We start from the raw sequence: 27,028 nt of genomic DNA, 5'->3' as shown, positions 1-27,028 counted from the left end.
TCACCATACTTGCTGGGCCACCAGGCTCAGTTGCGTAGGTTGGGCCACCATGCCCTGTCATTTCATCTGAGTGTTTTGGGCCAGTCACTACACTTGTTGGGTTACTGTGACCGGTTACATCAGCTGGGATTTTCAGCCCAGTCACAGCACTTGCTAGGTCACCACGCCTGGTTACTTCAACTGTGATTTTTGGGCCAGTCACCGCATTTGCTGGGGCACCATGTCCAGTTACATAATTTAGGCCCATGTGATGGGTTACTTCAGCTGCGGCTTTCAGGCCAGTCACAGCACTAGCTGGGCTACTATGCCTGGTTACTTCAGGTGTTCCCATATGCCCAGTCACTTCAGTCAGTGCAATGTACCCAGTTACTTTTGCTGGGATTTTCAGCTCAGTCACAGCATTTGCTAGGTCACCACGCCTGGTTACTTCAGCTGTGATTTTTGGGCCAGTCACCGCATTTGCTGGGCCACCATGTCCAGTTATATAATTTAGGCCCATGTGATGGGTTACTTCAACTGGGATTTTCAGGCCTGTCACAGCACTTGCTGGGCTACTATGCCTGGTTTCTTCAGGTGTTCCCATATGCCCAGTCACTTCAGTCAGTGCAATGTGCCTGGTAACATCAGCTTGGATTTTTGGGCCAATCACAGCACCTGCTGGGCTACTTTGACCAGTTACTGCAGCTGGGATTTTCAGGCCAGTCACAGCACCTGCTGGGCCACTATGCCTGGTTACATAATTTAGGCCCATGTGATGGGTTACTTCAGCTGCGGCTTTTAGGCCAGTCACAGCACTTGCTGGGCTACTATGCCCGGTTACTTCAGGTGTTCCCATATGCCCAGTCACTTCAGTCAGTGCAATGTGCCTGGTGACTGCAGCTTGGATTTTTGGTCCAGTCACAGGACTTGCTGGGCTACTTTGACCACTTACTTCAGCTGGGATTTTTGGGCCAGTCACAGGACTTGCTAGGTCACCACGCATGGTTACTTCAGCAGGGATTTTCAGGCCTGTCACCGCACCTGCTGTGCCACTATGCCTGGTTACATATTTTAGGCCCATGTGATGGGTTAATTCAGCTGCGGCATTTAGGCCAGTCACAGCACTTGCTGGGCTACTATGCCTGGTTACTACAGGTGTTCCCATATGCCCAGTTACTTCAGTCAGTGCAATGTGCCTGGTAACTTTTGCTGGGATTTTCAGGTCAGTCACAGCACTTGCTAGGTCACCAAGCCTGGTTACTTCAGCTGGGATTTTCAGGACTGTCACAGCACTTGCTGGGCCACTATGCCTGGTTACTTCTATTGGTCCCATGTGCCCAGTCACTTCAGTCAGTACAATGTGCCCAGTAACTTCAGATGGGATTTTTGGGCCAGTCACAGCACTTGCTGGGCTACTTTGACCAGTTACTACAGCTGGGATTTTCAGGCCTGTCACAGTACTTGCAGGACCACTTTGCCTGGTAACTTCAGATGGTCCCATTTGCCCAGTCACTTCAGTCAGTGCAATGTACCCAGTTACTTTTGCTGGGATTTTCAGCTCAGTCACAGCATTTGCTAGGTCACCACGCCTGGTTACTTCAGCTGTGATTTTTGGGCCTGTCACCGCATTTGCTGGGGCACCATGTTCAATTACATAATTTAGGCCCATGTGATGGGTTACTTCAGCTGTGGCTTTTAGGCCAGTCACAGCACTTGCAGGGCCACTATGCCTGGTAACTTCAGCTTGGATTTTTGGGCCGGTCACAGCACTTGCTGGGCCACTATGCCTGGTAATTTCAGCTAGGTATTCTGGGCCAGTCACAGCACTTGCTGGGCCACTATGCCTGGTTACCTCAGTTGGGATTTCTGGGCCAGTCACAACACTTGTGCCTCTATGCCTGGTTTCTTCAGTTGGGATTTCTGGGCCAGTCACAGCACTTGCTAGACTACTGTGACCAGATACCTCAGCTGGGAATTTTGAGCCAGTCTCCACAACTGCTGAGGTATTTTTACCAGTTACTTTTGGCATCTCTGTTGGAGCATGGGGAAGATGTTTCAACTGCATTTTCTGTGGCACATGGATTCGATGCCATATTGTTTTATTTCCGTGGCTTGTTCCTTTTTGTGTAGCTTGGTGAATTCCTTCATAGTCACCTAGTAAAAGATAACATTAAAAGTAATATTATTAGCCTCTTTTTTGGAACTAGTCTCAAACTACTATTTGAATATATATATGCCACTCACCCTTTGATGTTGGAAAACAGGCTATCCCACCAAATAGCAGGCAGTTTATCAAGGTAACTCTAGCAGAAATTAAATCCACCAGTCAGTTATAAACACAATTTCTAGTAAAAATTGACAAGGCAAATAAATCAACAAATGTGAAAAGACCTACCTCAATGAGAGTCCAAACATCAAAGCCATTTCGCCTACCATATAACCAAATACAATAAGCCTCCCAAAAGATCCTCTTGATTTAACCAACCATGCCTCGGTTTCTTATATAGTTTTCTGAGTCTCTGCAGATCTCTTGTTTATTGATTAGGGACAGCTGGTTATTGATTAAGGACAGCTGCAACCACTCATTTACTTAGATGTTGTGATTTGTCCAATTTATTTCAGAAAAGGCTGCGTTCAGAATGGAAAAATGGAAACAGTATTTAGGGGTATTCGAGCACGCTGAATTAATGAGTACACAAGATCTCACAGAAATATTGAGCTTGACACATGGCCTGATCATAAAACTACAATCAAAGCACATCTGCTTCCTACTAGATTTAGTTGATCTTAGTCTGTCCAAGTGAAAAAACCTGGCGGTTCTCTGCCAATCAAATGTTGCCGTCACTATGGCTTGTTCTTTGTTGGACCATCTAAATGACATTACAGTTTGCATTTGTTCATAGCATTGCATTGCAAAGGGAAAAGAAATTGCTACAAAAATAGATTCTTTAAATCATTCAGAATATTTTATTTCATGTAATTACTCTTGTCAAACAAATATTTGACCAACTTTCTAAATCTCTCCATAGTTCATGTAACCAAACAAAGTTATTTTGACCGCTTTACAAACTCTGCATTGTTTAGCAATTTTTGGCACAGTATTTTTTTTCAGTACGATGTGAAAGAAGGCTGCTTCACATTGAATATATTTGTGTGTTGCATTCCCTGGCCATCATTGTATAATTATATACCCAACTGAAAAATTACACATTGGCCATTTATCAATAGGTATTTAGACTCGGATGATGCCAATAACAGCAATTTCAGGCTGGAACAGAGGTGCATAATGGCTTGTTGTAAAAAATGTCTATGGTGCTTGAAGTCTAACCTTTATTTCACCTAAATATGAATCTAGGTCAAACTATCACTTGAAGTAATTTTATTCCACAAAATGTAATCCCACAAAACGGTTCCCAGTCAGCAGGCTAAAAACCAGAAATATATCATTTTATTGTTCAAGTCATACAGACTAAGCAGGAGCTCCATGGCCAGATGAACAACATGTCACAGTGGAACCCATGGTTTAAAGTTTCAAATGAATTAAGTTGTACATTTTTCTACCAGGATCCCACATAATGGGAAGACTTAAGCAGGTGGGGAATACCTCAGAATGAGCAACATTGTGGACTCAGATTTCCTCGCAAAGGCTTGTTGCTTCTGTCAAGGGACAGGGGCCTGTTTCTTCTGCACAGTCACCTGTTGCTTTTGCAGAGACCCATGATTGTGCTACATCTACACAAGACACAATGAAGCTTTGCCCTTCCTGCTTGTACCGGTTCTCATCCCAGCCCTATGAACTACAATCTTCTGAAGAACTGACTTGAGCAAAAGTGTATTGGATTAAGAAAAAAAACATTTGATCTAGGGGACAGGGACACATGGTAAATTAGATTTCTGGCAGCCAGAAGGCAGTTTTTGCCTGGCCATATCCATTAAAAGCATCTACCATTGTAATGTGTGTGTGGGACTTGATTCCTGGTGACCCAGTAAACAAACGGTATCGTGAGCGATGAAACATCAATAAGTTACAACTTAATTTCAGAGTTTAGCAAATAACCGGTTCTTTCAGAACAAGAGACAAGGCAGATGCCCATGTAAAGATTAGCGGCCAAAAATTTAAATGTCAGGAGAAAACTGGAGTGATCACAATATGGCATTGGTTAGCACTTGGTTTAAGGATCAAGGTTGTGAATATGCATGGCAATCAGTCCTAGGCAGGGTAGGCTTGATTTATGGCTGAAGACAACCAATCTAAAGGTTAAACACAGCCCAGTACTCAGGGTACCCAAGTGACCAACCCTAAAACAAACAAGGCAGCAAGTCCAAGATCAACATCAACTTAACCAAAGTGTGGCCCACATTCCCTTTTGCTAATAGCTACACCCCACATTATTTTCACATAATGGAACCAGAAGCATTTGAAATACACAAGACTTAATATAAGAGTAAAATTATTTATTAATATCAGAGTATCAGGACCAGCATCTTCCTGGCTGAATCACAGGAACGTAGAACCTTAAAGAAAGAACAGTTTCAGAAAGAACAGTTTTTACAACTCTGAGTCAGATTAGTCACTTTTAGTTAATAAACATCTTACCAGAGTACCTCCAAAACGATGAATCCACCATTAGTTTTTCCTGTTGATATATTAATAATGTTATAAAGGATTTCAAATTCACAGAGCACAGTTCAGAGAGTGAACTTACACATTACCTTGAAAACTCCTTTATGGACGGTTGCCTCTGCTGCGGGGACACTTGAGCTGGATGCCACACCGGCGGAGGGCTTTCAGCTTGTGGGTAAATTCTTGGTTCATTGCTGTATCCCTCTGCATTACTTCGGTCAAAGGACATAGTCTTCTTGGGAGAATAGCGTGTTTGGGAGAAGACAGTTTTGCCATTCTCGTACCTCGATTTAGAACTGTAAGAATACATTGGTACAACTGACTGCCATGGTTGTGCCTGCTGCTGAGGCAGGGTGGCCGGTTGTGCCTGCTGCATGGCCATTCGAGCTGGATGCCACATTTGCTGGGGCTGGTCGGGGAGGGCAAGTGGCAGCACATGCTGACGCATGGCAGTCAGTCGATTCTGCTCCTGAGGCATTTGTACCGGACGCCAGACTTGCTGAGGCATGGTGGCTGGTTGCGGTGACAGGTTGGTCGCTTGCTTATGCAGATCAGGCAATCGAGCTGGACGCCACATCCGCTGTGCGTTGTTAGCAAGTTGATTCTGCTCCTTAGGCGTTTCAACTGGATGCCAGACATGCTGAGGCTGCTGGGAATCGATGACTGGTTGTTTCGGTTGCTGAGGCACATCGGTCACTTGCTTCTTCAGGTCAGGCAATCGAGCCGGACGCCACATCCGCTGTGCAACATTAGCAAGTTGATTCTGCTCCTTAGGCGTTTCAACTGGATGCCGGACATGCTGAGGCTGCTGGGAATCGATGACTGGTTGTTTCGGTTGCTGAGGCACATCGGTCACTTGCTTCTTCAGGTCAGGCAATCGAGCCGGACGCCACATCCGCTGTGCAACATTAGCAAGTTGATTCTGCTCCTTAGGCGTTTCAACTGGATGCCAGACATGCTGAGGCTGCTGGGAATCGATGACTGGTTGTTTCTGTTGCTGAGGCACATTGGTCACTTGCTTCTTCAGGTCAGGTAATCGAACCGGACGCCACATTTGCGGAGGCTGCTTGGGTAGGGCAAGTGGCTGCCACACTTGCTGAGGCATAGCAGTCGATCGATTCTGCTCCTCATGCATTTGAACTGGATGCCAGAGATGAGGCTGGTGGGGTATGGTGGCCGGTTGCTTTGGTCGCTGAGGCACATTGGTCTCTTCCTTCTGCAATCGAGCTGGCCGCCATATCTGTGGAGGGTTCTTGGGTGGAGTAGCTGGAGGCCATATGTGATGTGGGATCATGGCTGGCTGCAACAGCTCCACACCAGTTGGGGGCAATGGCTCCACACGTATTTGACCGGAATGCCACACTTGCTTAGGCTCCTGGGGGATATTGGTTGGTTGCTGTTGTGGCACAATGGTAGCTTCCTTCTGCTGATAAAGCACTCGAGCTGGACGCCATATCTGCGGAGGATTCTTGGGTGGAGTAGCTGGATGCCCCATGTGATGTGGCATCATAGTTGGCTCCACACCAGTTGGGGGCAACGGCTCCACACCAGTTGGGGGCAACGGCTCCACACCAGTTGGGGGCAACGGCTCCACACCAGTTGGGGGCAACGGCTCCACACCAGTTGGGGGCAACGGCTCCACACCAGTTGGGGGCAACGGCTCCACACCAGTTGGGGGCAACGGCTCCACACCAGTTGGGGGCAACGGCTCCACACCAGTTGGGGGCAACGGCTCCACACCAGTTGGGGGCAACGGCTCCACACCAGTTGGGGGCAACGGCTCCACACCAGTTGGGGGCAACGACTCCACACCAGTTGGGGGCAACGACTCCACACCAGTTGGGGGCAACGACTCCACACCAGTTGGGGGCAACGACTCCACACGTATTTGAGCTGAATGCCAGACATGCATAGGCCACTGGGGTGTATTGGTTGGTTGCTGCTGTGGGACAATGGAGGCTTCCTTCTGCTGATAAGGCACTCGAGCTGGACGCCATATTTCCTGAGGATTCTTGGGTTGGGTCGCTGGACGCCATATTTGGTGTGGCATCATGGCAGGCATGTCAGTTGGTTGCTTTTTTGTATGAGTGTATGATGGCTTCTGAACTGGATGCCATACTTGCTGAGGCATGTCAGTCAGTTGCACTGGCTTTTCAAACATTTCAGCCGAATGCCAGACTTGCTTAGGCCACTGTGGCATATTGACTGGTTGCTTTTCTAGCAAATCAGTTGATAGCATTGGCTTTTGAGACATTTGAAATGGACGCCAGACTTGCTTAAGAATGTCAGCTGGCAGCACATCAACTGGTTGCATCCGCTGAGGTTTTTGCGTTGGACGCCATACTTGCTGATACATGGCGGCCTGTTGCTTTTGCGGATGAGGCATTTGAGCCGGATTCCATAACTTCCACACAACACTTGGTTTTTTTTGCGGCAAAAGCTCCTCATCCAGCCATTCCATGGGTATAGGGGCTGGAAGCTGCTCAGAGTCAGGAGCTTGATTGTATCCTAGCCAGGAGTCATAGTAGCCTGGTGCAGCTTGGGCCGGATATCCAGATCTATCACCTAGAAGATATTTAAATAAAAACATTACTACAAATTACTCATGAATTGAATTTCATGTGCTACATCTGGGCAAGTGAATGTGAAAGGCCATATGCACCATCCTAAAACTAAGCCCCCCCCCCCCCCCCACCGATAAATGAAAGCTATAAACAATTAAGATATATTAATGACTGCCATTCTATATTCACTTCTGAGGTTAATTGGGTACCAAAACTGTACTGTAGTCTAATGTCTACATGAGGGCACTTCCCAGTCATAAACACAAAACAATGTTTCCATTTGAACAAATGCCACACCCTATCAAGGGCAGATGGGAGAAGTTACTAGACAAATCAAAAGTTTGATGCCTCAATATAAAACACTAGTAAAACTGAATTACACTAGTAGGATTAAAATGCAAAGAAATACATTTACATTTTCTGCAAAAAATAAATACAATAAAAACTCACCTTCTGCTTCAGGAAAACAGATTATCCCTCCAATTAGCAGGCAACATATCCAAGAAACCCTGCAAAATAATCAACCAAACAGTTAAAGAAAAAACCTAAACTGAAGGGCAAAGTAACTAGATCAGTAAAATAGTCACCTTAGTAAGAATCCAAAAGGCACAGCCATTATTCTCATCAAACAACCCAACAAAATTCAGAACTACTAAAGAAGCTCTACTAGAAAAGACCCTTTGATGACTTCTTATAGTGGATTCCTAAATCATCCTAGTCTATGGCTGGATATATGGGGTCAGCCTCTATTTTACATTGATTTACTCAGGTTTTTCCAATTAGTTGAGCATGTGCAGCATTCATTACAAAATGGGAATGTAGTAATTATAAGTTGTGAAGCTGTAACAACCATAAGCAAATGCATGTAAACCAAAGTAAATAGTGTTCAATAGGTATAAGCTCAGGGATGATTCTACATTCACATGCTAGTTGGAACTAGGAAAGTAGTGATTGATGATTAGGTATATGTGACACTCGTATCAGACAGATTAATCTCAAAATCTCTCCAGGTCTATCTGTTAATTGAAGGCAGGTACCACTTTCCCAGAATTAAATGGATATAATTTTACTTGTAAGCGACCATGTTGATAATGCTATGTGATACCAATAAGATCAAGTTGTGAAATTGTTTAAAATGTATTCACCTGACACTTTTAGGCATTGACTTGAGAAGAATAAAACAAATATAGGCTTTTAAGGAGAAATACTATAGTATGCCTTAATGGTAGAAAACATTATGTTGGAAGGAAAATTTAAATAAATATATATATTCCCTGGAATAAATCAGTCAAACAAATTATTGGTAACACTTTATTTGAGAATCCCAAATGTCTGCTCTACAGATGCTCTACAGATTATTTACTATCAGTAACATTTTAACCAACTGTCTACAAACCTTTCACAAAAAATGACAATGCTTAGCACAGTTTTGTGAAAGAGAAAAACCAAACTCTGAAATGTGTTTTGATAGAGTGTTCTATATGTGAGATTAACTGTTGTTCCAAGCTGCATGTTGGTTAATACAACTGTGAAGAGTTTTGAAAAAATGAACACAATACTGAGAAATGCATGTAACCACTGGTAAATGTCTGTAATAAAGTAAGCTTTGCGTCCAGGAATGGACCAAGCAAAGGTAAGTGAATTGGAGTTGAGCTACATGGTGGTGGAATATCTCAAAGTGAAATACAAATTATTATAATAAAGTGTAAATCCATGCCACAATTGTTGACTATGTTGCCAGCCATGGCCTTTCCATGAGAGAGGCTGGACAATGGCTTCAGCCCAATTTCAGTAGATCAACCAAGGCATCAATAGTATGTTTGTGTAATGATTGATTGGAATAACAAGTTGAAACCTTTGATACAAGTACTAGATTTTGTGTCATTTATTGAATGTTTGTAAGTCCTTGGTGCATTTTGCACATTACATTTTTCATTCTGGTCAACAGTAAGTTAATAGCAAAAATATTTAATTTGATCTTTCAGCATTTCAGATACATAAGCAACCTCAAACAGTTTAATTTCACAGATTTTTAATTCAGAAAGATTTTAGTCTTTTATTATTCAGAGTAAAACAATCTCCATGAAGTCCTTTGCTCCTGTGTGTGACAGCATCCCAATCTCATCCTAACTAAATTATTTTGGGGATATTTGTTTTCCAATGTTGTTGTTTTCAACTATGTAGTACTAAACCACTGCATTTGTAGCTGGCTTTCATGCTATTGTTTATCATGCTATTGTCCCCCTTTAAAGTAGTGTTTTCCCTTTTCCAGCTGATGTTTCGGCTTGGCACTCCAACTCTTATAATTATCCTTGATTCCAAGTCTGAGCCTTAAAAATCCCTTCTCCTTTTTCAGTTTTTTTTTAGGGATCTATCCTTAAACTTCTCTCTCTCTTCTGCTCCACTCTTTCTTTATTTTTACTTTATTTTTCAACCCTTAAACAGGGAGAAGAAATGCACATTGCCCATTTTAAAGTAAAACAATCTGCCCTTATCAATCAATCAAATTGATTTGATAAAACCCTTTTTACAGTTTCACTAGTTCATAAGATAAATGCCTGTCACTTGTAAAAAACACTTATTTAGGATACTCAGGGTTGATTTCCCGCCCCGGATCTGTCCAACTCTGTCACGCCCCATTGAAATGACAACTCCCAACAGTATTTTTGAATGAACTGCCTAGATCAGGTCTGCCCAACCCTGTTCCTGGAGATCTACTGCCCTGTAGGTTTTCTCTCCAACTCTAATTTAGCACACCTGACTCTAATAATGAGCTGGATGAAAAGATTTACCAGGTTAGTCACAAATGGGATTGAAGAGAAAACCTACAGGACAGTAAATCTCCAAGAAGAGCATTGGGCAGCCCTGGCCTTGATAAACCTTTTTGTATTATTAGGGTATTTATATAATTTATATTATTCAATGTATTTATATTAATATACTATATTAGATAATAATATGATAAACATTGTTTATCTAAAATGTGTTTTTGATTATGCTCCCCATTACTACTGTTCATTTGTCACATGCACATAACAATAAAAGTTGAATAACCTTAGCTACAGAATGTATTTCTGTAGAACTACTATTTAGGCTAGCCAGATAACCAGTCAAACGGGGATCCCATCCCTCACCGCAATGGTATCATGTTTTCCTAACCAATAGCCAAACCTTAACCCTGACCTTAACCCCAGTGCTGTGGTACCTAATCTTAACCCTAACTTCAAACTGAATTCAGAACATATAATATATCTGTGTAAATTTGTGAGATGTGATTCGTTTTACATATTACACGTTTTACATGTTTTGGTAGCGCATTGTAATGTGACCAAACCTTTAATAACATATCATACAGATTTGGTGTCATGTTACATATTTCTCTGAGATCATGTTGGTCACCCAGCGAATATAATATTTGGTTTAAATGCGCCGTAAATGCAGCTTTTAGACAATATCATGGACCTTTAGAGGAATATAAGTCCACATAAAAAAAATTGCACATCTGAATAGAGCCTTTTTTCGTTGTACTTGATTCTAATTGTTAGACATTCTGTTGTTTCTCTGTGACTGTATTGTAAATCACCTACTCTTGTTTTTGTCTGAAACAGCTCCTAAAAATGTTCCCCGGTTCTTTCTCTGTCAGAGATTACCCTGGCCCTGTGAGTACTCCGAGGTCATGGAGTTGTTGTTGTAACTATCAGGTCAGTGGTGATGTCGCCATCTCAGCGTTGAGCAGCCACTGGTCTGTGGTCAAGTCGCCGACCGCAGACATCCGACTTGCCCTCACAAAAGGGAATGTGCTACAGGGCACACATGTACAGATGGACAGTCTTAATTTGAATACCCTGCGGCAGAAAGGTTTCAACTAGTAGTGTATTTGACGTTTGTCATTTTCCCAGTTGGAAATCTCCCACTTGACATTCTCTCACAAAAAACACATCTAAAAGTGGCCGTTCATTTTAATCCACCCAAACTCGGCAGCATGATTATTTTCCAGCTGTTTTTAAGGCGCTTGTAGGTACATCTCACCACAGTTGAATGTTCTTGCATATGTTCAGCCTTAACAGCAAGTGCTAGAGTGTTGTTACAAAATAAATATCCTTAATAGATTTATAAGCATTATGTGCCATACCTAGCGTTCGAGGAATGTTTATTGATCAGTGGCAACCATTTTGTTTTAGGTACTAATCACAAAAATGTTGTTACCGAGCATGATTTGTACAGATTGGTAATTTGGTTCAATGTTAAGAATTGTGGTAAATCCACAGTAATGGACCTTGTGGGTTGTTTAGGTATATTTGTTACTGTACTTGAGAGAAGATAAACCTGTGTACAATATTTCCTGACCTATGGACTATATTTATTGCAATATATAACTTTGCATAGTTTGCATTTCTGTTGTTATAACTCCACCATTTTGATCATATTAAAAATACTTGAACTCTATGGCAAGACATACATTTCCCAGATTTTGTCCAAAATGCCCACTGATGTAGTTCAATCAATCAAATGTATTTATAAAGCTCTTTTAACAACAGCAGTTGTCACAAAGTGCTTTACAGAGACACCCGGCCTTAAACCCCAAGGAGCAAACAACAGTAGTGTTGGATTTCAGTGGCTAGGAAAAACTCCCTAAGAAGGCCGAATTTTAGGAAGAAACCTAGAGAGGATCCAGGCTCAGAGGGGTGACCAGTCCTCTTCTGGCTGTGCCGGGTAAAATATTAAGAGTCCAATTAGAATAATAAATACATTTCTCTGGGCTAAATCCAGAGTCTATTTGATTCTAGACTAGGTCAAAAGTATGACCAGGTGGACAAGGACAGGGACAGCAACGGGCCCCCCAAACCAGGTACTCCGCAGGTGTGGACCAGGACCTCATCTCCTCCTAAAATGTAAAACTGGAGGAGACTGAGAAAAGTTAGAAAGTGCATTCCTCATATCCCCCAGCACAATAATATAGCAGTGTAACACCTTGGAACTGGTTGTTTGTAGTTGTCTGTAGTCATAGCTTTTATACCCACAAACCATTATGAACAAATGATTATGTAAAACTATTAAGATGATTGTGTTCCCTAGATTTTGTGCCGTCCAAAATTGTAACTTGTTTGTAGCTCATGGTAAGGGCACCAAAGACTATTTTGTCACTTTGGTCTTTTCCGGAAACATTAGTACTCATACATTGTGTGGCTTACAGTGGCATTTTCAGAGCCCGCAAACACAGTCAAAGACCATTGATCTGTAAGGCTTTAAGCTATTGTATTTGCCTTTCGGCATTACTTTAAAATGACATTTTGCAGGATTTTAAAAATCGGTGGCGTTTATGACTTTGTAGCTATAGAAGCTAGTGACCACCCAGGGGTTGCTATTGGCTTGCAAGTGCCTAGAGAGATTATCCACTTTGCCCGACTTGATCACTGGGGCCAATCAGACTGGCTCAGACACCGGCTGTCGTCTCTGCGAGCTCTGGGGACTCCTGGCGGCAGGCCAGGTGTCTGAAAGATGACTATGGTTGTCTGTCAAATTATGTTTGGCTCTTGAGAAATATCATGAGAAGAAGAGCGTCTGGGGCAGACAAAACAAGTGTCCCCGAAACAAGTGTCACAATCTTCTGTCATACAAAATCATTTATTCAGTAGTTTCACAGCTCTGTTTTAGGATCAAGTGTTCCCGCCTGTTTTACATCCTGAAAAACAGAATTTTAAGAAAAGATTTGTACTTAGGCAAAATACTATACATTAATTTACAGGGCCAATATACAATGCTTTAGGCTGAAGACAATACTGCTGGATTCTTCATGACCACTTCAGTGAATATGCTCCATAAATCAGCATTCAAGTATAATGTTTTCTTTCAAATAATTTACATATACCTAAAGATGGAATCCAGGACATCTTCAAATAGCATAATAACATTAAAAAAATAACGTTTTTCTTAGCATAATATGCTATAAGTTGAATCAAAAATAGAACATTTTATAGTGAGTGGTTTTGATGAAATGGAGCACATATCAGCACATACATTACAATGCACATAATTTCTGTGGACCCAGGTTGTCTCAACAGCGCCACTTTTACAGCTAGTGACCAGAAATCCTGGAATGCATCTTTGAGTGTGCTTACCGGGCACAGTGGAACAAACACAATTGCCCCAAAAGTGCACACCCTGCCGTGTGGCTCGACAGGCATGCTCAATCAAAAAGTTTAAGCTATTTCAAAGTAAACTGGTATTCTCACCTTAAGATCTCCTTCTAGGAAGGACTGGCAGAATTCTCGCACACGCTCAGTTGAGATCTCTCCTTCAGGCATTAGCCACTTCATGTCCGAATTGGAGTCATAGATGCCAATGCGGGGAAGGTCCCGTAAAGTCAGGCCAAAGTAGCCCAGAGATTTCTCATTGGACTTTACCCCGTGTATGAGCACAAACAGGAACTGTGACAGAAAAACATGGTCATGTTCAGTAGAATAGATGGTTGTTCAGGTATTGCCCTCAGGCAGCTAAATTCTAGTCTCAGGTTCAGGACATGTTGAAAATGCATTAAATGAATCTATACATCCTACGTTACAGATAGTATTGTTGGGAGCTCTGTAGAGCCAGACAACAAAATGTGAACACTTGCCAGAACCTTTTGCCATTAGAGGTTTTAAGTTAAAATTTTCTTGTGAAATTGATGTTTTTGACATTTTCAGCAACAACAAAACAATATTTGCTTCAAAGTTTTACAGATTTTCTTTAAAAGAAAATGTAGATATAAAAAATTGAATTAAATGGCAATGAGATTTGCTGGTATGGTTGTATGCCACTACAACCAGGTATGGTTGTATGCCACTACTGACTTTTACCTTGCCAACAAATTCCTGCGCAAGTGCTGCTAATTTGTCTTTGAGCGATTCATAGTCAGCACTCCCCCTGTTGATGAAAAGCAGGAGGTGCGTCTTCACCTCTGACTGGAACAGGCCCACCGCTGTCTGAGACATACGTGTAGAGGGGGGTATGGGAAATCAATATTAAAAAATAAGCATGATTTGTTCCAGTGTTTTGATTTTCCCACTGTTCACACATGCTAGTAACAACATTGGAGATGTTAAAAATTTACCGCCTTTCTAATATCAAGCCCAGCACACCTGTATGAGAAATCCGAACCTTGTGACAACTTGTATGTAGCTGAGAAGAAACCTGATAACTCTCATCAAGCGTGATAGCTGCATGTTAATACAGTTATCGCCAATACTTGTTACAGTGTAGTAAATTGTGTAATGACACTGTAATAAGGACGTGTTGACATAGTGTTACTGCACTGTTTTATAAAGTGGTGTGAGAGGTGGACGGATGGTGGTCAGATCAGTGACAGGGCAGTACCACTTGGTTGTACTCGGTGATGTAACGAATCTCGTTCATGGTGATAAAGCGAGCCAAGCCATCCGCCTCAATCTTTTTTGCTTCAGACAGCTGAAGGTTCTCTTGGTGGTTATCAGCCTGAACACACACAGGCGCACAGAAATCACAAAGTCAATTGATGTTTATGTCCACATTTGCTCAGGAAATGTATGTTAGGCCCCGCCTGTGATTTCTGATGGACAAAGTGACAGGTGTGGTGTAGTGTATGTTACCTTTCTGAATATGGCGATGGTGTCGGACACAATGCTAAACCTGGCCCATGCCTCCTTGTCACTGCATAGTGCCACAGGGATAGGCTTCACATTCTTAACGGCCTCCACAAACTCCTTATAGCCAAATCTTTCCTCCAAGGGAGTCTGAGAGATTGAGGGGGAGAGATGGAGAGACAAGGAGAGAGGGGGCAAACTTAGACGAAGAGAGAAAGAGTATAGTCTAAAACTCACTGCAGTGTTGTCGCCACACAGGCGGACACAGGCTCTGTTTTTGTGACTAAAATTGTCAGTTAGCTTCCTTGAATTTCAGCGAATAATATGTTAGTTCCTGGTATTTGTTATAGACTCATCATCAAAGAATGACTTGAAATGCTATGGTCTTGTAGGCCATAATTTCCCCTCAGCTGTGCTCTCTCTCACTCCATAGCTCTCCTCTACTTCACCTCTCTCCACAGCTCCCTGTCTTCCTCCTTCACTTCCTCCTTCTCTCCACCGCTCCCTCTCCCCACCCTTCACCCACGCTCTGTTTACAACTGTTTACAGCGGGCCCATCTCTGCCAGTCCCACAATTCTTCTGATGCCCCCTCATTTTTTGGTTCAGCGGTCTGCCACACACCAGCCATCATCCCCCGCACACAGAGTTTGGCCAAAGGACTGCCACCCCTTGGCACCCTGAGGAGTCCGCCCACTATCCTTAGGGCAACGCCCGCTTGTCACTGCCTCTGCCATGTCGGTGACCACAGGAAATGGTTTCCTGCCAAAACCTGCCAGCTGCTGTACTGTCTCAAGTTACCGCAGCACGATGGTGGCTTTGTTTTAGCTACGAAGGAATGCGTGATTAGTTTTTTTTCTTATCTCAAATCAGAGGGATTTGTCCATGGTTATGTCCGAGTGACTGCGTCCAGCGTCAGGTTAGCACTATAGCGCCTAGCAAAACATTGATAATAATCTACTGTGGCTGCTGCTTTGTCACATCTGGCTGCTGTTAGTTCGTCCCATCTCCTCCTCCCTTCAAGCCTTCAGTCGGCTTCGTGGTGTAGACTCTTACATTGCCCTCCAAGCCCTCTTCCTCCCTCTTCCCCTCTTCCTCCCTCCCCTGGCCATCCCAAGCTTATTTCCTGTTCCTGTCTGACCTCGAAGAAGCCGATGACGGCCACCTCGGAGGCGTTGATGAAGGCCTCGGCAGCAGTGATATCACTCAGATTAGGGAGGCCATTGTCTGCAGGGAGAGACAGGGGCAGATGGACAAGTGTTTGACAAGTGTTGATGACCTTAAGGCCCAGTCATTAACTAAAACAGCAAAACTACTCCTGTGTCAGAAGAGGCACAGAACTGTTTGTGAATTGGATCAGTTTGTAGTAGAGCTTTGAGATAGCATGCCATAGACTCAGCTCCAATGCCCATACCATCACAATGTTTTGAATCAATTAATAAACTATAATGAGGTCAGAAAATCTGCTAATAACGTGGAGCTGAAACAACAAAAAATGTATGAAAGATTGAAAGTCTGAGACTAAAATTAAAGGATTCTTACCTGTGGCTAGGGCTGCTGTGCCTACAAGGGAGAACAAAAGAAACAACAGCATCTCTGGGGTTGTATTGACTGTAGACAGAAAGACAGAGACAAGAGGACCGCTCTACAAAGTTGTTCCAATGTGGACCGTCTGAGTTTTAGGCTGGAGCCTGTGTCTATCACCTGTGTGTCGTGTACCCCACTGCATCTCTCTTCGGGGGGGGCGGGGGTGGAGAGAGGCCACATGACCGTTTCCTCTGGTGCCGATTGGTAGCTGTATGAGAACTGGACAGGTGTTAAAGATACGCAGGGTTGGACTACGTGTCACTCTGTCAGTTCATGATTGTGTGATGTGATGTGTGTGTGCGTGTGTGTGTGTGTGTGTGTCTATGTCTGTGTGTTTGTGTATGCTTGTGTACAAAAAGGCACCAAAACCCCTTGCAAGGATAGTAAAACCATGTGGGGACATTTCACGTATCCCTGTGAGGGAAAAGGCTACTCAGGGATGAGGTTTAAGTAAAAGGTACAATTATAGGGTTATAATCAGTGTTAGGGGTTGGAGGAAAGGTTTAGAGTTAGGTTAGAGATTACATTTTTTGGGGTTACAGTGAGGGTCAGGGAAAATATTATTTTGAATGACTATGATGTTCAGTAAAATGTCAAATGTGTGTGTGTGTGTGTAATATACACAAATGTTCTGAAATAACTGTAAAGTAACCTGTTATGGTAATACCCGTTTGTAAAACCTCCTACACGGAATCCAAGGAAACGATAGAGTCAGGTAGGCCACACATCTGCAGTACATTCAGAAACACAACTCAACATGGGGACCTATCTGACACAGATTATAAATGTACAACTCCTGGTTAACCCCCGAACGAAACAGTCAGACGCTCATTACGCTGGGCCTCTACGTGTTAAGAGAAGATATTGGAACCATCCGTCAGTTGGGATCTGAATGAGACCGTCTCATAAATCACTAAAACTTAACACGGACGAGAAATGGAATGCATAGCTCCACACGTGTTGCTAAATGTCCCGTCCCCTTCTGAAACTTGACGCTAAAGACTGTACTAATGATTGTTGGTCCAAAGCAGCAATTGAAAGCTTTTTCATATCACACGCACATCGTTGTTCCATGACAGATCCGGACAAGGAAAAGGAAGAAAGACTCACTCAGCCCCACCTGTCAATTTGATGTCTACGTGAGACACTTTCCGAAACGGTAGATGGCTCAACAAAGTTTCCTATACAGTATATTATCTGTGCAAGTAGAAACATACGTTTGGATACAGTACTCCCTCCTGTGGTGACATGGCCACACTCCACTGAGAAAAAAGCAGGGTATGTGCAGAACACAAAATTCAACACTACTGTTGTTTGCTCCTTGGGGTTTAAGGCCGGGTGTCTCTGTAAAGCACTTTGTGACAACTGCTGTTGTAAAAAGGGCTTTATGAATAAATTTGATTGATTGATTGATTGCAGAAAGTAAAAGGAGAAAAGAAAAAGAAAAGTCCTGTCTAATGTAAAACGTCAGAATCATGTCTTGAAGACACGAATGAAGATGAACTGATGAGATACAGATTAAATTCAGTAGACATTAAGTTAGATCCTTGACACTGTATATCCTTGAATATTGTATATACTAATATATTTTACAATTGAAGCGCAATTTGGGGGTTCTGAGGGCAGTTTTAATAGAGCTTCTAGAACGTGGACTTTTGCAATTCGACGGCGGGCATCACATTATTTTCACCTTTGCTTCTTTGGTCAAAATCGATTTGTGTGTCAGAAAAGGCCAGTTAATAAAACACTTGTAGATTCATAATCATTTCTACATACTTTCCTTCTGCTTTTACATATTTTTTATGATTCTAGGTTTCTTTCCAGGGTTTCAACAACTAGGCAGTTTTTCTTAACCACTATGCTTGAGCTCAGTCGTCACTCTTTGGGGTTTCAGGCTGGGTGTCTGTAAAACTGCTGAGGTAAAAAGAGCTTTATGAAATATATTTTATTGATTGATTCTAAATATTTCATTTTATTTCATCTTTTATTACCACAGGCCGAACTGAATTGGCATTTGGGCCGGATTCATAGGCAGTAGTCACAAAGTAATGTCGCCTGCACTGTCTGAATTAGGGTGGGCAATGATCCTTTCACAACCTGTACAAATCAGCATTTTCGTGAAAGTGGTTTCCACATTTGAAAAGATTGCTCGCTAATACCAGACATCTCTACATCATAGTCCAGCTAGACGTGTCATAAACAGCTTGTAACAGTCTTAAGTCCTGTCATACCAGGCATTTTGCCAAGTTCTTAATCTATCTGGGATGCTACTTAGTGACCAGTGCTTGGATTTCCCTAGGACCAAGACCCCAAATGACCCTGTAGGATTCCCACAACAGAATACAGAAAACAAACTATTTTATACTTAACATTGGGAAAATAAATATACATCAAGTTTCGATTAAGCTAAAGCTACAGTCAATGCCTTGCGCGGCCACCACAAAAGCCTCAACAATTAAATTAAAACAGCCACTATATTTGTTTCTGGGTTTTTTTTCTCCATCTTGGTACTCTACCAATGTACTCCACACATTCCAAGTAAAAGAACATTTGGGGGAACAACAGGATTCGCTGAAAGAAGACGTCTCGATTACACCCCGCAGACTCTGAAGGAGGTCACTTCACAGGCATTACGGTTGGACCCTTTTTCGTCGGCCTGAGGGCAAACATGCGACCACCGTGTGCGTCAAAACTGCCCAGCAAGATGGAGAGTGACTGACGGACGGCGATACTGAGCACGCGTCTGTGGTTTCTGCGCTACCATTGCAATATAACGGTGTGTAATGAGGGTGATCTTATTCTAAAATCGGTGTACAAAAACCGCACAGTGCTAACAGATGCTGAAGGATGATGACATAAAGTTAAGCAATATGCACAGATGTTGGCCCGTCTCCAAACAACGTTGGACGATGTGCCCTTTAGACTTTGGTTAGAGTGTTGCCATAGCAACAAAAGACTTTCGCACTGACAATCTTTTTTTTTTACCGCCCTGTATCTCACCAGGTTGACTTCAGATTCATTCTCGATTACAGTAGCAGCCTGGGCTCTCAGTGTGTCAGCCACAGTTCCGTCTTCCCTCTTCCGATCAGTAAAGACGAAGCGTGCATACCGTACGGACCGTGTCTGTTATCCAGGTACCGGTGGCCTGGTGAAGCCTAAAAGGGCCAAGATGTCGCAGATAAAAAAAAACACAGGACAGCGTACTGCAGTGTCCTGAATATCTATTTAGCTTCTGACTCAGAAGGCGCTGTATTAAACCACACAGGCTTCTTATTAAGAGCCAAAAGCATGAGACCCATGGAACGTGTGGTGTGGGGAAGCTACTCAGGTCCTCAGGGATCTACCCTGGTGTCCACTGAAGTCGTTCAGCAGACACATTCATCCAGCGTCACTCACTGCGTTTTTCTTTGTGATGGATGCAAGGATGAACAGAGACCACAGTTATAAGGGTGGGTGGACAGATCAGTAAACGGATGGATAGTTACGTTAAGCATCTTGACCAGCCAACATGAGTCAGGAAACAGATGGGTGAACACACCTGAGGAGAGCCAGGTGTAAAATGGAAGACGGTGAGGACACGTCTACCGTGGCAGTGTTAAAGTGAACACACGGTTTGGCGACCAGAAGTACTCGTTAACCATGGACAAATGCGTAGTTACCATGGGTTTACAGTACTTAAACACTCCATGAATTGAGACTGAGCAACTAGTCGAAATGTTTTTGCCTATAGTCAGAACCTGAACGCAGTGTGTTCTGTCAAACCATCCCAGTTCAGCTGAGGTAAAGGCTGATCTGTTGATTACAGCATCGTAGCCTTCTGAGGACATCAGTGGCAAGTGTGTCCCCCCAAAAGGCCCCACGTTCCTTATATCACGCACAACTTCAGCAATATCTGGGCATTTAAATGTTACTGCCGGAGAGACGCACCAGGTGAAGGGGAGATGTTCACTTCAGGTTACAGCCCTTTGGCAGACACTCTCATCCAGGGCAACTTACAGTCGCTCCCGTCATCTTAAGATAGCTAAAACAGGACAGTTAAGATTGGCAGTAAGGACAGGATTACTGAGTAGAAGCAGGGACTACTGCCAGGTTGGGGTTAGGGTTAAACCTCTCAAAGGCTTCACCATAAACACAAGTTATACAACACATAAAGCACTTAGCCTGGCTGACTTATGTTGTACACCGCGTTAGTGCCTGCAGACTCACTCCAAACTCCCATGGGGTACACATGTCATTAGACCCACGCTGAGTGTTCACGTCCGCACTGTCAGGCCCAGCGCCCTTTCACCCTGATCACAGACACAGACATTTGGTTTATTGCACCTCGCCCGTTTCCCTGCTCATTGTTCCTTTTTTAAGTTGCTCCTTTCCTAGTGTGTCTTGTCGGTCGTTATTGCGAATGCCATACGAAAGTGATTAAACAGAGTTACCATTGGTAGGACGCTGGGCATCTATTAATTATGTTATAAAAACAGTTTCCACACAGACATGTTTGGGCCACCTAATGATTATGTATTTACAAAGAGTGAGAGAGACAAAATCATTAACTAGCTTTTAGGCCTATAGCCAATCAAGACAGCAGATAATCTTTTTAATTAATTTGAGCTTTGAAGGCAAGAGACCACAATATGCTCAATATACACTCACCTAAAGGATTATTAGGAACACCTGTTCAATTTCTCATTAATGCAATTATCTAATCAACCAATCACATGGCAGTTGCTTCAATGCATTTAGGGGTGTGGTCCTGGTCAAGACAATCTCCTGAACTCCAAACTGAATGTCAGAATGGGAAAGAAAGGTGATTTAAGCAATTTTGAGCGTGGCATGGTTGTTGGTGCCAGACGGGACGGTCTTAGTATTTCACAATCTGCTCAGTTACTGGGATTTTCACGCACAACCATTTTTAAGGTTATAAAGAATGGTGTGTAAAGGGAAAAGCATCCAGTATGCGGCAGTCCTGTGGGCCAAAATGCCTTGTTGATGCTAGAGGTCAGAGGAGAATGGGCCGACTGATTCAAGCTGACAGAAGAGCAACTTTGACTGAAATAACCACTCACTACAACCGAGGTATGCAGCAAAGCATTTGTGAAGCCACAACACGCACAACCTTGAGGCGGATGGGCTACAACAGCAGAAGACCCCACCGGGTACCACTCATCTCCACTACAAATAGGAAAAAGAGGCTACAATTTGCACAAGCTCACCAAAATTGGACAGTTGAAGACTGGAAGAATGTTGCCTGGTCTGATGAGTCTCGATTTCTGTTGAGACATTCAGTTGGTCGAGTCAGAATTTGGCGTAAACAGAATGAGAACATGGATCCATCATGCCTTGTTACCACTGTGCAGGCTGCTAGTGGTGGTGTAATGGTGTGGGGGATGTTTTCTTGGCACACTTTAGGCCCCTTAGTGCCAATTGGGCATTGTTTCAATGCCACGGCCTACCTGAGCATTGTTTCTGACCATGTCCATCCCTTTATGACCACCATGTACCCATCCTCTGATGGCTACTTCCAGCAGGATAATGCACCATGTCACAAAGCTTGAATCATTTCAAATTGGTTTCTTGAACATGACAATGAGTTCACTGTACTGAAATGGCCCCCACAGTCGCCAGATCTCAACCCAATAGAGCATCTTTGGGATGTGGTGGAACGGGAGCTTCGTGCCCTGGATGTGCATCCCACAAATCTCCATCAACTGCAAGATGCTATCCTATCAATATGGGCCAACATTTCTAAAGAATGCTTTCAGTCTTTGTTGAATCAATGCCACATAGAATTAAGGCAGTTCTGAAGGCGAAAGGGGGTCAAACACAGTATTAGTATGGTGTTCCTAATAATCATTTAGGTGAGTGTATGCTAGCTTAATTATAAATTATTGTTTAGAAGTAAATTTCACAATAATGCAATCTGCTCAATACAGGGTGATAATGTGGACGTCTAGGATAAAGATCTCCGACTCTCCAGAACACGTCAGGACATGGTGAGACGATTCAGGGTTGCAGGTGCAATTAGAAAATTGTAATTCTATTAACCAACAACTAACCCCATGATACACTAATTTATCCAATCACAGGCCTTAAGAAGCATGCCGCTAGTCTGAATTGTTGACACCCTTGCATCCCAAAAGGAACCATATTCACTTTTTAGTGCACTATTTTCAAAAAATGTTGGACGGTCAAAATGAGTGCACTATTTCTAGGGATACGCGCTCTCATTTGCTGCGCCATTTATTTCAGGCCAGCTAGCATGGGACAAGGTAGTGGGACAGGCTAGTGGCCAGTTAACCCCTGTAGAGTACATAGCACACAGTCACTTGAATTACCTACATTGTGAGATTCCCTCCGAGCTAAGGGACTTCGGGGTCACGTTTGTTTGTTTTCCTTTTACCAAGCAATTTAAAATAAAATGGTGTTGTTTTTTTTTGCTTGTACCATACGAACAAGAAAGAAATTGTTCAATCATACTGCATCGAAAAGCCCTTGTGTTTCGTTCCATTGTTAGAAGCGGGTTGGGGGTGCAGCCGTTGTCCGGACAACACTGCTCAGCTTCATGGATATATACGACTTCTGGCGTGGGACCGGGGTTCAACGCCTTCATTTTCTATATTATTTCTTTATACAGGGAAAAACAGCTGAGCCCAAGGTCTCATTTAGAGTGGTGCCCTGTATTGCAATAAAAAAAAAAAATTAAAACAGAGACCAAATACAAATTTACAACGGACCTGAAAACACATTTAGAAAAGCAAAAACATTCTTTGTAGAACTGCCATCATCAACTGTTCAAACTGCAATATTGGCTACCTTGACGCCTGTCCCCACCCTTCAACTCCGTCTCGCATAACCTGTCTCCTACCGATTCCTATACCCTCAAATGAAAGCATTGCAAAAAACATTTTTATAATTTATAAATAAGTAGGGAGAGTGTCCTTGAAAGAAATAACTGAGTTGAGTGATCGTCCCAGCAGTGATACCGTTGTGTCATGAACTGTGACATAAACACAACAACTCACTGGTCAAGAATAGCCGAACCGACGCACGCAGTTTTCGCTACGCTGAAGAATCGAGCGGCCATTGAGGAGGGTGCCGGAATGCAGAACACAAAGCTCATAGCCTTGAACCTGGCTATGAAGAAAACGAATTATATAACTCATGTCTGACCCGTGGACCACGCCGTTACCTCCGCGTGCCGCATAGGCCCACAATAAGCAGATGGAGGCTATATCCGGCAGAAGTACAACTTAAAATACACCCTTATCCTCAATCTTTTCATCCCTCTCCCTGTGTGTGTGGGGAGTGTGTGAGTGATTTAAGTGAGGGATTATGTCAGAGGGGGTATAAAATAGGAGGACTGTATTGAAGGAAGAGAGAAACAGAGAGCTGTTAAATCTTGATAGGAGATCTACCCAGGACCCAACAACTCTTCGCCACTTGCAAAGACAGGTAGGACAAAACCACATCTACTTTTTGCTCTCATCTTGGGCCATCGGTTATGTTTAGGTTTTTCCTTCTCCGTGTTTCACACTAGCTGGCATCGTTCTATAGGAAGTTCCATTGCTTCAGTGGAATGCTTTTGTTCAGATGGTGATGTTATTTGACATCACCATCCTTTCGTTCCGTGCGGTAGACGGTAATACATTGAAGAGGAGGACAGAGCAGAGGGCCTGTAGACGTTTAAGCATAATAAGGGAATTCAGCGTACAAGGAGAAAAGGAAGATTAATATAGAAATATTTTAAAAGAGCCAAGCTAAACACATGACAGTATTGTTCAAACGAACACACTGCAGAGTAGACACACACAACCACTCACTACAGTGAAGATGGACGCTGCAGTGAGAGCTTCTGTTTCATGACTGCTCAACATTTGAATTAGCCTGTTTTACCGTGCATTTAAACGGCCCTAACCACGGTCGCACCCACAGTATAACTGCATATGCCATGCTTCATTTGCACTGCTACATTAATCACCACTGTGTCCTTATTTCCATTGGTATTTGTTTACCGTGGCATACAAACGGTGAAAGATCCCATCGGTGGACATTCAAATCAGCAGCTCAGAGCATTAGTGTGAATGTGCTACAGCTGTGTTGTCACCTGCTGTGGTCTTGACACATGACGCAGGCCGTCCTTCATCTGTATGGGAGGTGTTTGTTTGTATAGGCTGGTCAAATCAAGTGTCACAGTGTACAGTACTGCTTGCAGTGACAGTGATCTCGAGATTAATTTATGCGTGAACACAATGTGTTCTAGATGTAATCAACAGTTTAAACGGGAGAGTAGGTGTAGCTACGGTTCTGAGGAACCCGGTAGTTGAACAATGTTCTGGATCAACTCAGCTGAACATAAGCTCATAGTATCTGAGAAGAAGCTTTGGTTGTTGTTTGGTCAGTACAGCTTTGGATGTATTCTGATCGTGATCAGCAGAGCCTTGATTGGACTTTAGTTGTATTGGGTCTTGGTCAGTACAGTGTGTTTTGGTGCCAGATCTATTTCCCGGCTTAGGCAAGGTTTGTTCTGTTTGTGTAAGAGGATTAGACTGAATTACAGAACAGGGTTTGGGTCTAATATCATCTGATATAGAGGGATTATCACTCTTGGGGTAAGTGAGAGGACAGAGAGGGAGAGGGTTCTGACAAAGTATAAGAGAGGTTTGACAGTGGGATGGAGGCTCCGGCAAACAGAGTTAAAGACTCTTCCGATGGATCGATAATGTACAGTAGGTCTCTTCACGGGAAATTTCGAATTGGTGGTAATCACCAGTGTGGTCTAAAGTTCATACCTGATTTCCCAGCCACCCCGCGGAACCTCCCTGTCATCTGTTACTATCTCTCAGGAACCAACTGAAATGGCAGACGTTGCCACGCCCGTTGACAAGAAGGCTCCTCCCAAGTTCAAGCAGAGGACAACCCGTACCTTCAAGAGCAAGGCGCCCAAGCCTGGCCAGAAGGGGTCAGTCAAACACATATATAATACACTTCCACTCCGTAACAACACCGCTTAACATCAGCAGACTGTTAATCTAATGTCCATCCTAACATAACACTACTGTCTCTAATTCAGGCTGTGCTGACGTCACTGTCCTGGTCTTGTCCACCGTTAGCCTCTGTCCTTTCTTGCTCATTGAGCTCCTCCCTCTTCCCTCCACCAGGTTCGGTGACGAAATCCCCGGCATGGAGGGCCTCGGCACAGACATCACAGTGATTTGCCCATGGGAGGCCTTCGGTGACATGGAACTTAGCGACCTAGCGAAATACGGAATTGTTTAGGGCCGCTCTTTTCCTTCCCTTGAGCTCCTCCCACCTCCTCTCTGGTCCATGCCGTCAAGGAGCTTAACACTCCTCTTAACTGACCCATTGTTTTGCCAATGCCATCTCACACAAGACCCTTGGATATCAGTTTGCCGTTAGGAGCCCAAGTTACACAGGCGTATTCAACCAACAAGGGTAGCCACGTAGACCAAAAACTGAAACATACTGATATTTTGGAAGCATGAAAATAACAGCTATGAGGCCACATTACCCTGCGACCACCTGCTTCTCTGTAAAGATTCCACGTAAGAGGCCGGCAACGCAGTGTCCTAACTGAAATCCCACTCAAATGAAATCACTTATTGAGACAGTGAAATGACTCAAATGAAATGGCTTATTGAAATAAACATACTTAATTATTGACATGAACTCGCAAAATGCAGTCTGCTGGGCTAATAAAAATGGTTTCCTCCAGACGATATTGACGTTATAGTAGTGATGATTACTTCTCACTACAACAGTACATTTCCTGAGACAACTAGATTAGATTATTTTATGAAAAAGCATTCAATTGACTGTTGTTTTTAAAGTCTCAATGATATTTACTCGTCTATCCTGCCTTTTCCCTTTACCTCAATCCTGTCTCGAAGAAAGCCCCCTTTATAAACAGAAATTTATTTGGGTACTAAAGATTCCATTATTATTTTTACTATGTTAAAATCCATTATTATATATTTTTTAATTCTAGTAATGCTACTGTTAATTAGAGAGCTAATCACTCTCTGCAATTTGTCTTTTGAATCTGTGATTCTGGTAAGTAGAATACTCAATAAATGCAAAATGTTTCTCAAAATAAATACTTGTTTTCACATGAAGACTTCACATTTTATGAATTTTGTTGATTGGGTGAAACTAAATTAAAAACAAGCTCCTTCTACAATACATATTCATTCTCAGAACCAGAACTAAACTCTTTACTGTAGGTTCCCTAATAAATGAATAAATAAATGAGCTGACAACTCAATAAAACACACTACTATAAGATAAGACCTCAATGAACGACAACAAAACAATATGAAAGTCACAAAACAACAAGAAATTATTTTATATAAAAGATTTTATATGGACATTCAATAACAAAATAGCATAATGGCATTCAAGGGATAAACAAGACAGAGGGGAAGAGATTAATAAGGGGGATGTCACTTCAGTTGGAAAAAAGAGCAATTTTGAAGAACCAACTTTGTGAATAATATAATACAAGGACATGATAACCATAACAAGTACTTAGTCAACGCAATGGCACTGTTCCATTATCCACACAAGCATACTAGCTTCTTAGTGTGAAACCATGTTACTAAGCAAGAGTACAGAGTATGCTAGTATGGACATTAGAACATAGCGATTGTGTTCTCGCCTCGCT

At 42.9% G+C, this 27,028-nt stretch overlaps 3 protein-coding genes across 4 annotated transcripts; 1 reads left to right on the top strand and 2 right to left on the bottom strand.

Moving 5' to 3' along the window:
* Window positions 1-4,419: 4,419 nt before the first annotated feature.
* LOC105007389 (proteoglycan 4) lies at window positions 4,420-7,884 on the bottom strand. Its single transcript, XM_029122531.2, has 5 exons — window positions 7,755-7,884; window positions 7,618-7,676; window positions 4,693-7,168; window positions 4,577-4,616; window positions 4,420-4,494 (listed from the first exon to the last, which is right to left on the bottom strand). Exons 1-4 carry the CDS (start codon window positions 7,790-7,792, stop codon window positions 4,607-4,609), a joined length of 2,583 nt encoding a protein of 860 aa, XP_028978364.2. The 5' UTR covers window positions 7,793-7,884; the 3' UTR covers window positions 4,420-4,494; window positions 4,577-4,606.
* A 4,889-nt stretch (window positions 7,885-12,773) lies between these two features.
* Window positions 12,774-24,408, bottom strand: LOC105007386 (endoplasmic reticulum resident protein 27). Its single transcript, XM_010866301.3, has 9 exons — window positions 24,360-24,408; window positions 16,471-16,561; window positions 16,309-16,377; window positions 15,908-15,993; window positions 14,775-14,918; window positions 14,524-14,640; window positions 14,007-14,132; window positions 13,401-13,595; window positions 12,774-12,850 (listed from the first exon to the last, which is right to left on the bottom strand). The coding sequence occupies exons 1-9, from the start codon at window positions 24,396-24,398 to the stop codon at window positions 12,806-12,808; spliced, it is 912 nt and encodes a 303-aa protein (XP_010864603.2). The 5' UTR covers window positions 24,399-24,408; the 3' UTR covers window positions 12,774-12,805.
* Window positions 23,668-26,480, top strand: LOC105007387 (retinal cone rhodopsin-sensitive cGMP 3',5'-cyclic phosphodiesterase subunit gamma). 2 transcript variants are annotated; one of them, XM_010866302.5, is made up of 3 exons: window positions 23,668-23,799; window positions 25,191-25,306; window positions 25,506-26,480. In XM_010866302.5, exons 2-3 carry the CDS (start codon window positions 25,203-25,205, stop codon window positions 25,621-25,623), a joined length of 222 nt encoding a protein of 73 aa, XP_010864604.1. In that variant the 5' UTR covers window positions 23,668-23,799; window positions 25,191-25,202; the 3' UTR covers window positions 25,624-26,480. The 2 variants fall into 2 exon arrangements, with proteins under 2 accessions (XP_010864604.1, XP_034150313.1); XM_034294422.1 differs by having other exon boundaries at window positions 23,704-23,799; window positions 25,149-25,306.
* Window positions 26,481-27,028: the final 548 nt, after the last annotated feature.

Source organism: Esox lucius, chromosome 9 (genome assembly GCF_011004845.1).
Source record: "Esox lucius isolate fEsoLuc1 chromosome 9, fEsoLuc1.pri, whole genome shotgun sequence".
NCBI classification, from domain to species: domain Eukaryota; kingdom Metazoa; phylum Chordata; class Actinopteri; order Esociformes; family Esocidae; genus Esox; species Esox lucius.
Note: the sequence above shows the minus strand (reverse complement) of the source record. Positions and strands in the feature narration are given on the sequence as shown.